We start from the raw sequence: 12,143 nt of genomic DNA on the forward strand, positions 1-12,143 counted from the left end.
TCTGGCAGAGAGCCAGCAGGGTGGCCGGAGAACGTGTGGGTCATGGCATGCAGCGTGAGCCTGCCCTATGCCTTTGCAGTGGAAATGTTGCCTATGTGACTCGAGTGCACTTGTTTCATTAATTTTAAATGGCTTTTTCTTCTCCTGAGGTCATATGTGCATATTTGAAAGCCGCATCCCAAATTCCCTGGGGGTAGCTTTTGCCATTGTTTGCAAATTTTTATTGTTTTGGTGGATGATCCCACAGGCTTCTCCTGGCAGAAACCTAAGGACACTCTGAACTACTTGGTGGGGAGTCCTGTTAGAGTTACTAGTGGGACTGTGATGAACAATGGTAAAAACCAAATGTTTCCAGGATTAGCCATTAGTGGTAGTTTGTATTTCTACCTAATCTGTCTCTGTTGCTTTTATTATTTTTCTCTACACAGCCTTTTTTCGTTAAATGAAAGTTTAAACAACATTTTTTCCTATTCAATATAAATAGTTAATAACTTCAGGGTACCAGAAATGCAGTGCAAGCCTCTAAAAGCATTTTCAATGCATTAAAAAAGAAAAAAAAAATCGGACTCTCACCATAGAAATCCAGCCCTCTGAGAACCTGCATCTGCAAGGTCTTCAGCAGCCAGCTGTGACAGCACCACAGCGGGCTCAGGGTACTGCTGATAGAGGCACTCCTTGGTACAGCCCTGAAGAAATGAACTCCGGATTTTACTTTTTTTTTCCCCTTCCAAGCCAAATCCAGGTTGAAAAGAGCCATCCTCCTGGTGGCTGCTGTGAACCGGCAGGAGCCCAGTGGGGAACCCTGTAGAAAGTTGGCTGTGGCTTCCAAGCTGTGGTTTGGCACACGTCCTCTCCAAGACCTCTGCCAAATATTCAGATTTCTTTTTAGTGGTTTTTTTCTTTTTCTTTTTTTTTTTTTTTTCCTTTTCATGTTGGTATTTTATTTAACTGTACCACATGAGCTTAGGGCCGTTAGCTTGATATACTTTGTCACCAGAATGGGCGATTTTGTGTGGAGTTCTTTGATGGAAGGTAAAAATATGAGGTGTATGTAGAAGGTGAACAAATTGCGTTGAGAGGAGGTTGTAGTAAAGGTAACACGAAGCAGTAACACTGCTATTAGGTCTGGTTAGTGTATCTCTCCTGTATGGGAATCTGACATCACCTTTACGTGCCAAGTTAAAGAGACCTCTGGTTCCCACTGGCAAAGCGTGGGAGAGGGGAGAAACACTGGCACCCAACAAAATGTTCTGATCTTTCCCCAAACGCATTAAAAAGCAAGTTCTCCAGCAGTCGGGCTCGGTGAGCACAGGAGAGGAGTCCAAGGTGATCCTCCAGCACTTCTTTAAATTTTCCTTTCCAAGGGAGTCTGGGATTCCAGTGTAAACCCTTCGCCGAGCGGAGCGCTGGCTGGGGAGTTGCGTCAGCTGTGGCAGCATTGTTCTGGAGCAGCCTGACCTCTTTAAAAAAAATACGTATTTTTCCAACACTAATAAAAACCTTAGCTGAGGTTCTGTCCCTTTTTGTGTGTGTGCCTGAGCACTAAATTAAAAAAAAAAAACAACAACCCAGATGTGAATCTATAAACCATCTGTTTAAAATAACTATTGTGCAGGACTGTAATTAAAAGTTATTTATTATGAATCTTGGGATCCTATTATGGATTTGACTGACTCCCAGGTTTCTGATTTAGCAAACGGTTTATGTATTTATGAGCCATGTGTCTCTTCCGCACTTCTTGGTGCCAGAGTGCATGTCCTTTAAACAAAAGAAAAAAAAATCCCCTACCCTCCCATAACTGTTGGCTTCTGAATGTTGCCGTCTAAGAAGTTTTCTCTTAAGAACAGCAAAAATCAAAGTATCTGAGAGCTTTCAACAACTCCAGAGACGCTGTTGACAACACAGATGGAGGTTTGGTAATACAGCTCTCCTGCATGCAGCTACTTAGCGACTTTTTAAATGTATGGCTGGGACAAGTAATGAAATGTTACGATGACTGGGGGCAGGAGCAGAAATATTTGGAAGGAAAGGATTTGTTGCTGAAGTGCATTTGCTCTCCCCCTCTGCCTTGCCCTTGTGAAATGGGTGGGAAGGAGGCAGCAAAATCGAAACAAGCAGGTGGACAAGTAGACATTAGAAGCAGTGATTTGGGCAACCAAGCGAAGGCAAAAAAACTAAGAAAAAAAAAAAAAAAGCAAGCTCCTAATGACAATTGCTCTTTGTTTTATCTTTGTACTTTTACACCCAGTGGGCCCAGGAGATCTGCACTGGATAATGCCTGACTCCAACAGACTAAACAATGATTTACCAGCCCTGTTTTATCTGCTGCTGTCCTATGATTGATCAGCATGGTACATTAACCCTTTCCTCCACATCTGCTGGCCTAGTTTTCCGCAACATATAGCACTGCGATAAAACAACAGGGTTTTTTGAAAGAATTTTGCAATTAAATCCGGTCCTAGAAGCAGCAAGAGGCAATTGGATGTGTTTCTCCACAGCTACACCCATCTCTTCATAGGACACGAGAGATTTTGCTGTGAAGGCTACGCCAGGGCAGTGTGTTGCAATTGTGGCTCTACCATATATCTGTTCAGCAGAAAGCTCCAAAAGGAGCAGTGCTGGGCTGTGCTGTGCGTCGCACCCTGAAGAGCATCCCAGCCCCGATGGGCAGGGACTTAGGCATCTCAGGGTGGCATCTGAAACAACTGGTTTTGGAGCTGGCTGGGGCTTGCCCATAATACCAGCTAGAGAGGGGGAACATCAGCTTTGCAAATCCAGCCCCACCGAAGTGCTTAGCTGCCCTTTTCATGCGGGCAGGGATTAGCTCTGTTTACCTGGGAGACACAGAGCTGTCGCTGCAGACAGGAGGATGCAGCTCCTCCTCCAAGGGACAGAGCTGCTCTTGCTTCTTTTCTTTAAAAAAAGGATGGAGTGGAGGGGCACAGTCAGTGTGGCACCTCCTGCCCGCCTTTTAGCACCATGCTGTAACAACTCACCTTTGAGATTGGGATCCAGGTTTGGTGCCCTCCATGTCCAGAGGCAATTCAAAGATTCATCTCCTCCTTTCCCCACAAGCATCCTCCTGGTCAGGACCGGTGCCTTTTGGGAGCACGAGGAACAAGCCCCTCTGCTGCTGAAGCTGGGCCGCTGAGCAGCAAGTGGTTCAAGGTCCATTGGGATAGAGAAAGGAATTATGATGTGTAGCCTACTGCTTAACACACCCTTCAAGGGGGAAGGACCCTTCATTTCGCATTGCTGCACCATGGGCTGCTAATGTTCTTTATGTGGAACAGCTGCTTAATGTAAAACAGCCCTTGGCACCAGGACATGCACTCCAAAATCTTCCCTCACAGAAAACATGGCTGCTAGGGTGTACAGCCTGGGTCAGTTTTGCTTTCTCTTTCCAGTTACTCCCATCCTCACCGGTAATGCAGGTCCTGAGTTTGGAGTTGGGCTGCCAGCATTGCTGGTGATAAGGGCAGAAAAGCAAGATCCAAATTTTCCTGCCCCCTGGGTTGGCTCAACGGCTCCGAACTCATCACTGGCAGAGAAGATTTCTGGTTTAAGTGATGTGGGGGAAACAGGAGGCTTTTCCTTAGGAATGGTAGCTAGCAAGTATCTCCTGTTTGAAATATGCATGTTGGGGTCGTCCTTAGGAACATTTTGCATCAGCAACAAGAAGCAGCCGTGTCAAGGTATACCTGAGGGCAAAGGGAGGCAGCTGGTGTCAGGGGAGAGGCTTCGAGGCTGCCTGGGATGCTAGGCTGAGCTAGCAAATGAGGCATTTGCCCCAGAAGTCCCCTGGGAATCAGGGAGTGGAAAGAAATACAGAGCTGTGCTCTACTTTTTGTCCCTCTCGCTGCCATCTGCAAGAATTATTTCTTCCTTTGAAGAGGGCGTCCGACAGGTAGCTTCCCACTGGACACCACAGTGTGGGGCCAGCCCAGCTGGCTCGGCCCAGGAGGGCACTGTGCATCTTGCAGGGGTGCAGGATAAGTGCTGTGGCTGGGCAAATCACCTTCTACAAGGAATATACTCCAAACTGGATTCAATCCCCCTTCCTTCAATCCTGCTTTCACCATGCAGATTTTCCCACAGATAAGGTAATGGGGCCGCTGGGCTTATTAAATCTTTCCCTGAGTAAACGCTCATTAAAGAGAATCAGAACTTCACAGAGCCCTTTAAAAGACAGACTGTTTATAGTCGATCTGGTAAATTTGATTCTGCTGCCCTTCAACAGGCTGTACGGAGGCAAAGTCAGGGGCACTGTGTTTGCCTAGAGGGAATCAGGATTTCACCCTGCACTCTAAAAAGAAGTTGTTGGGCTGTGCCATGGCTGCTTTGTGCCACTCCAGAGCTACAGACCTGCTGTAAATTCAGCTTAACTCATCAGTTAAATGGCATTGATGGTTGCTCTGCAATGCTGGAGCGATGCAGAGCTGCCAGCACGTAGCAGTAACCAGCAGTAACCTGGCTTTTTACAGTAGTCATTTGTGTGGCTGCAGCTGCACTTTAGGGCCTGATTCTCATTTGCTGATGTCACACCAGCTTGGCCAGAGCGAGTCCTCATTTACACTGATAAGATTGAAATGCCTTTATAGTTCCCATCAGATCAGGCAGTGACTTTGAAGAAAATAAACGTCTGATTTTAGACAAAGGGCTGGAGTGTAATAAAAGCTGCGTGTTGTCCTTCACAGGCACCTTGAATAAGGCCACAGGGAGCAAAAGAAAAAGACTGGAAAGCACAGCTTCTTTTCCTTGGGTTTTATGATTTACATTTTTCTAGCCCTTTGATTTTTTGGTCTCTAATTAAGTCATAAGATTGGGCGAGGTGGGTGCTTGCATTTAGTAGATGGCCACCTGTGTCACTTAATGAACTGAGCTACTAATTATAGGTGGAGGTGACTTCAGAGGGCTACTCTTAGCCAGGAATTTCAAATAGCAAAATTTTACTGAACAAAACGCCCAAAGTATTTGTTTTCTGCCCTTATTTAAAGGCAGGGTTGACACCACAGGGGCAAGGCAGGCCATAAATTGGACTATTTCTCCTGCCCGCTGTCGCACATCCTCTGTTGACAACCCTTAATGTGGTCAACGTGCTCTTTGGCCTTGGCCATCGCTGGCTCTTTGCCATAGAAAGATGACACTATAATGCACAGTGATTCCAACTGCTTGCGGTGTTTCATTGATTCTCAGCATTTTGGGAAGAAAGATGAATTACGGGAGTCTCTTTTCTAGTATAGTAAATAGTAGCCTCCTTTGAAGGACCTCTAGGTAGCTAAAAATTACTTTCAGCAGTGGCAGAGTTTTATTTACTCTGAGGTTGCCACCTCCTCCTCAGCCGTCTGTCCTTTTGTCACCCTGAGAAATGGTTCCTGAGCTGTGTGGTTCATGGGGCAGCACCTCAAGACCCCGAGGGTATTTTAACAAGCACATTGTGTAGCTAGTTGTTCGTTTCAGTGAAGCGCATCTCTTCAGTGGGGCATGTTTTCTGTACCATGATGGGTAGCGGTCATGAATTACCATCTAAGTGGAGTTTAAACAACGTTTACTTGGCCTCCTGGATAATTCAGAGACCATTTGTTTTCCACTGCATTCCTTGAAAGGGAGAAAGATGTTTTGAGTCACAAGGACCTCTCCTAATTGAAAGAGTAGGTTGCTAGCCTCATGTTTTATTTCTCAATCGCAAGAAATGGTAGCCGTGGATTTGGTTTGCTTGCAATAGCTTTTGTCTGTCTATTTCTTTTTTTTCCAGAATAAGGAAGTGACATGCAAAAGGGAGAAGTGTCCGACGCTCTCCAAGGACTGTGCTCTCGTCATTAAGCAGAGAGGAGCTTGCTGTGAGCGTTGCAAAGGTGTGGCTCCCTTCCTATTGTCTCCCTCTTTTTAAAATGTTATCTTTTCACATTTACGTTGCCAGAGATAGAACAAAGTCAGGAGCTTCTCAGCTGGGACTTGGCTGTCATCAGAGGCTAGAAAAGGGCAGTAACCATAATTAAAATAAATATGTTTACAGAGCTGGTGGGGATGCATAAATTCACATATTTGTCCAGTAATTATTAGTTCTTGCACAGCGATAATCCTTTAGAAAGACATCTTTATTGTACTTCATGGGTATATTGTCAGTCTTTGGAGAGATATCTCCTGCTCTGACTTTATCAGAATTATTTTAGGTCAACGTCAATCCACTAGTAGTCACTGGTCAATAGGAATTCCTTAAATTTTTTGTGTGGTTGGACAGAATGCAAGTAATGTTTCTGAGTAATAAAGAGCAGAGTAATGATCCATGACTATTTCTATTTCTTCTCATACTGCAAACAAACCAACCAAATTGTATTCATTTTACTAAATATCTCTGGATTCAAGTAATAATATTGTAATAATATTTTTATTAAAGCCAAAATGGAAAAAAAATCTGAACATTATACATTTATTTATTGACTAGCATTCTTCCAAGCTTTTTAGAATGAAATTATTATAAAATATATATTAAAACAATTAATTGTGTAAGCATGTATGGCTTGTAACTACCATGCTTACCCACATGAAAAATGTACAAGTAGATGAAAGTGAAAGCTACTCTTTTTCTTTTTTTTAATATATATTGGGGTACTAAGTAATACGCTTTAAAAGACTACTTTTGCTGAGGCACTGCTGATGCAGTCAATGAGGTGGAGAATATCAGATTCAGACAGCTTTTCTTTTCTTTATTTTAATCTGATGTTTAATTCCCCAGTGGTGATAGAGTGGTTTTGAGAGGCAGATAGGGTAGGATAAATTGTTGGGAAATGCAAGCATTTATTGTCTTCTCAGAGGAAATACAAATTCGGATAGAAGAGACGTATGTTGGATATGTGTTTTTTTCTGGATGGCTGCAGAGGTGTGTTAGCTGCTGCGTTCATGATTTGCTTCTATGCTGCAACTTTGGAAGAGGCTTGGCAAGCCCAAATTCGAGGATTTTTCTAAAAGTCTGACAAAAGAAAAGGAAATTAACTGGGAAAAAAATTGTAGCATTACTGAAACAGTAAGAATTTGTAGTTGCAGGTTTCACACAAATTAAATATAATTTATTTCCTTTGTCAAATTGTGTTTAGTGTCAGCTTTAGAGCAAAAGATTCCTAAGTGTTAGTTAGGCTGGAGGTTGATTTTTCATTTCCATAATGGGATATATTGTTGGTTAACGGTCTGAAAATTTTATATGTGTAGATAGGCGTATGTGCGTGCATGCATACAAAATAATTCTACACTAGAAGAAAATTAGTGTTTCAAAGTTGATGATACACATATTATTTTAATACATTACTTTAATTCAGACTTCTTGTAAGATTTTTCTGTTTAACCTGGATTGGGGTGATTTTTGTCTTGGTAAGTTTTTGTTCTAGACAGATGCTTTTGCATCCATCCCATCCACAGGACATTATTAACAGGCTTGGGCCTTGCTCTGCAGACAGGTATGCCTGAAAGTGTCTAATAGGAAAATTAACAGGAACTGTTCAAGCATGGAAGTAGGAGCCACATGGATAATCGTGATATAAGGAAAAGGAGTTGTGCATTACAGAGATGTTAGAATCCTTTGGATGTATCAGTTAGGTGTATGGACGGAGAGATCCAACAAGATCCCTCACCCAAAACTACTAAAGAAACTAAGCACCCCTGATTTGTAGAGAAACTCCTTTCATCAACAAATAACTAACAGGTGGTGACAAGGAATGGTTATTTTCATAATGGGAAAAGATTACCAGCAGATCCTTGCAAAGATCTCAACTTGCCAACATGCTCAGAAATGATCTAGAAAAGGGTGAAGAAGGGCAGAAAGGTTGCTGCTGCTGCCCTGATCTCTTTAGCGCAGTAAAGGAGGAGGGCTGCCTGCGGGGAGCTGCAGGAGGTTCTTAGGACACTGAACAACTGATGACAAAATGGCAAAGGGAGTTAACGTGGATGGGAATAAATGGGTGCAGGCAGGCCGAAATGGTCCTAACTTTGCAAATATAATACTGGGTCCTGAGCTGACAATTAGCCATTAAGAACTGTTTCTCAGTGTTATAAAAGTTACTTTTGTGGCAGGATCAGCTCAGCCCCCAGTAGCTCTCCAAAGGGAAAACTGAACGTTGAGGGTATTAGGAAAGGAGTAGGGTACCAAACAACGTGCCCCATTATCACTCTGTGTGAGTCCATGGTGTGCCCACTGAGGGAGTACCAGGCAGGCTGCGTATTTTTGCTCCTCTGGAGGCTAAAGTAGAGCTAAAGAACTTGCCCTGTATTTTTCCCTTTTCCCTAGGTGTCTGTTATTGGCCGTTGTCAGAGAGAAGATATTAGTCTAGAAGGACATTTGGTCTGATCTAAGATGTCAGCTCCTATGTGCTTAAGATGCAAGAACAGCTTTAAATTTCAGAATTAAAAAAAAAAAAAAAAAAAAAAAAGGGCTCTCAAGGGCTTAATTTTCAAAGTGAGTGTGAAATTTCTGAATAAGGTCTTCTGCTCTTTCTGAAAGGGAAAGCAAAATATGCAGCCATATAACTACAGCAGTCCCGACACCACACATTGTCACTGGGTTGTCCTGGTGCCAGGGGAAGAGGCTGATGGAGACACCTCTGCCCCCGGGGAGGCTGCTTGCTCTCCTGCCACTCCGAGCACTGCTGAAGCTCCTGCTCTGTTCTGTGCAAAATCCCAAATTAGTGTCCTGTGGGAAGTATTTGGGGAATCAAGGGTGCAAACAGCAACCTGGCTGGGTAAAATTTCAGCTACTCCCTTTGGTGTCCCAGCGGCTCCTCGGCACTCCCTGCGCGGAGCTGGGCTGCAGCCGGCACTTGGCCCTGCAGCGCTTGTTCTCAGTTGCTATTTTGTCAGGCTGCCAGAGTGCCTATAGGGAATGCAAGCGGGAAAAGGGAAACAGGGATTTTTATTTTTTTTAACTGGTTGCATTTCATTCAAACGTGAACAAAATGTTAGGATGAAAAGACATCAGAACCTGATGGCTTTTTTTTTTTTCTTGGCTTCATCCCCAAAACCTAGAAGAGCTTAATCAGGCTTTATGGGCTCTCGCCAGCTCTTTTTGAGAGCTTCACATCTTCCTACCTCATGAAGGAATGAATGAATGAATGAATGAATGAATGAATGGCTGCTGTCATTTGAGTACATCGGGAGGATAACATCAAGACCAAAGGGTACATTTCCAGAATTGGCTTGTGTAGGGAAGGAAACCACCACTCATGAGTCATTTGTGACATTGCTGCCAGGATATTTGATTCTGTTCTGAGGAGTGCATGAGGGCTGGGTATGTAGGCCCAGTATCTCCGATAGCAAAGAAATCATCTGAAATGCAGAAATACTGTGTGCCTGCTATGGTGCATCCAGCCGAACTCCCGTATTTAGAGCCCTGCGTACAGGAGAAATGGAATTGTTAGTAGAAGATTTTTCCTGCAAATGATTGTGTGCTGAGTGTAACCCCCTTCCTTCCATCTGGGTATTTGTATGCTATTTAGGTAATTCCTAGCACTTTTTTTCATTTTTCTTAATAAACCAAAAAGTAAGAAACAGCAGCAAGTACAGCTTTTGCAATCAGAAAATCCACTGTGGTGGAAACAATATGTTATCCCTAATGAATTAAAAACCTGGGCTTTACTTAAGATCTTAATCCAGACTAGTAATGTGTTTTAATACTATTCTTGACTTCAGGCCTGTAGGACCTTGAATAGTAAGGTTGGTGGGGCAAGGCTCTTGATGGGTGTTTGCACAAAGTCTGGAGCAGAGAAACGTAGGCTCCCTGCTACAAGGAGAGTGCAAACAACTAAGTGTAATAGTTAAGATTTTTGGTGAGATTATTCTTCTGTCAGGTACTGTAGTTTATGAAACATACCATATACCTCTAACATACTATTAATTTTGAAAATATAAAAAAATTAAGCCCTCTTATTACTTTAGCATAGGCTAAATAGGCCACTTTTCATCTTTCGTTTTCTTTAATATGTTTAATGAAAACATATGAGATCATTGAGATTATAGAAATAGATTTGGCAATGTTTTCTCATTTAGTTGGACGGAGACCTGTCACTTGGATATAGAGCTCTCCGCACCTCTAATAATAAGTTATTTGCTCTCTGAGTCAGTGGTATTACAGGCTCAGGGCTGCATAAAGTTTGCTTTTTAAAATGGTGCACCATATTCTACTCTCTTATCCTAAGAATCTGAATCTTCTATGGACGTACAAAGACAAAATTGGTGGGTATTTGTTACAACAGATAAGATTTGTTAAGTTTCTTCCACCTCCCGTGTGCAATTTTGCTTTTTCTGCCTTTGTTAACTTCTGAGAGTTACTGGGGGGGGGGGTGGGGTGGGGGTGGGGGGTTGTTGTGTGTTTTTTAAAAAATTAATTTAGTGATCTTAGAGGTTCATGTGCTATGCTTCATTGATCTGGAGTCTACCAGAGAATGGAATCACAGCCCAGGCAACAGCAGCGCTAGTTCCCCTGAATAGTGAATATCCAAAGCTATTGTAGTTAATTGCACATTTCTTGGAAAGAATATACAATATTATGGTGGAGGATTGCAGCCAATTTCAACTATTAGGCCTGGCTTAAAAAGGAAGTTAGAGGGAGGTTATGAGTTTATCAGTGATCTGGCTATTCTACGGACGCCTTGCAGGAGCCATACACACATTTGGTGCCTTGTTGACCTGTGGACGCCCCTAGTGTGAGATAGCTGGTACCAGTTTGGTGCCCTCCTGTGAGACTGGCCAGGTGGGTATTTGTGGGGGCCCTGATTGGGGCACCATGCCTTGCCACCCATCCTCACATGCTCTAAGGCAAGCTGTCAGAGGCAAGGGTGCGACCTAATACATGAATGGGGGGGGTGGATGGGGGTGGGCTGGGAAGATGGTTATGTATTTTCCTGCTAAAACCTTTTTCACCTTCATCTGAATAATCTAGTCCTGGCATCTGTCAGAGACTGCTTATGGAAAAAAATAGTCTGGGGACATAATAAAGACTTTTCTCTTGGCTTTTCTCACTGCCTCTCAGTCTTCTGATAACTTGCTCCAGCTCTGAACCAGGAGGCCTGTTTGTTGAGGCTGGAGATACAGGTTGTTCTCAACGTTCATTCAGTTTCTAGCTTTGTTTTTCAAGTAAAGGCAGAAATTTTGAAGCAGTGACTTACAGATGCTAAGGACAGTGTCATCTGGTACCATCACAGTGGCAGCTTTGATTACTTCTGGTTATGCCTAGGAAAAGGTCTCTATCTCTCCATCCTTCGAGTTAACTCTTCTTACAAAGGCCTTAGCAGATACATTTCACATCCCTTGAACATCTGGTGTATACTATCGAGTTCAATAGCACCTCAAATTTCAGTTTTTCTTATTACCTTGGCTAATACACTTCTCCATTTATGTAAGAAGCTTTTAATGAACTGTCTTGTCATGTTGTCATAAATACTTTTGCAAACACCAGTCTGCAAACATCAAACATCGGTTACCCAGACTTTTATGATCACAGGGAAGTCCTTGAGGATGCTCATGTTAGAAAACAGCACAAGACCTCCATGCTGATATGTTGATGCACTTGTACCTTGTGTGTGGACATTGTGTCCAGTGCAGCATAATCAAAGGAAACTGAAGACCAGGATGGAGGCTTCATGCAACATCCACATGTAACGTTTCTCTGGAACAACATGATAAACATCTTAGGACACTTAATACAGGAATAAGAATTTCTTTCACTGTTTGAAACTGTGAGCTGTACTGATCATGAATGATTTTTCTGGTGTGAGGAGATTGGGTATAAATGGCAAGTAATTGTGTCACCAAGCAACATCATTCATGACACCCCTCATAACCATGAGACGTCACAGTTCTCCAGCTGCCAGGCTTGGCAAGCACATCCAGTATCAGCTCAAGATTCAATGGCAGCTCTAACTTCGTGGCATTTTGGATCGCCAGGATCTTATGGATCCCACAGAGCAACTTCCCCCCCATATATATTGTGAAACACAAGACATTTGAGAAGGTGAAATTCAGTCCCAGTGGGGTGCAGGGGGCAAGAACAGCACTGGGAGGAGCTGATTGTTCCTGCTACTATTTGGTCAGTGAGTATGAGCTGCTTTGCATCATGTGCCTGTGAACTGTGCAGTTCTGGCACAGTTTCACCCCATGGT

At 43.2% G+C, this 12,143-nt stretch overlaps 1 protein-coding gene across 2 annotated transcripts in view; it reads left to right on the forward strand.

Annotated features, from left to right (window-relative positions):
* The window catches only part of BMPER (BMP binding endothelial regulator), a 145,185-nt gene that overhangs the window by 18,972 nt on the left and 114,070 nt on the right, over positions 1 to 12,143 (forward strand). For both annotated transcript variants that reach the window (XM_055710162.1, XM_055710163.1), the window contains exon 3: positions 5,756 to 5,855. In XM_055710162.1, coding sequence (XP_055566137.1) covers positions 5,756 to 5,855 — 100 coding nt within the window. The remainder of the gene's footprint in view (positions 1 to 5,755; positions 5,856 to 12,143) is intronic.

This window comes from Falco cherrug, chromosome 4, assembly GCF_023634085.1.
Source record: "Falco cherrug isolate bFalChe1 chromosome 4, bFalChe1.pri, whole genome shotgun sequence".
Lineage (NCBI taxonomy): Eukaryota > Metazoa > Chordata > Aves > Falconiformes > Falconidae > Falco > Falco cherrug.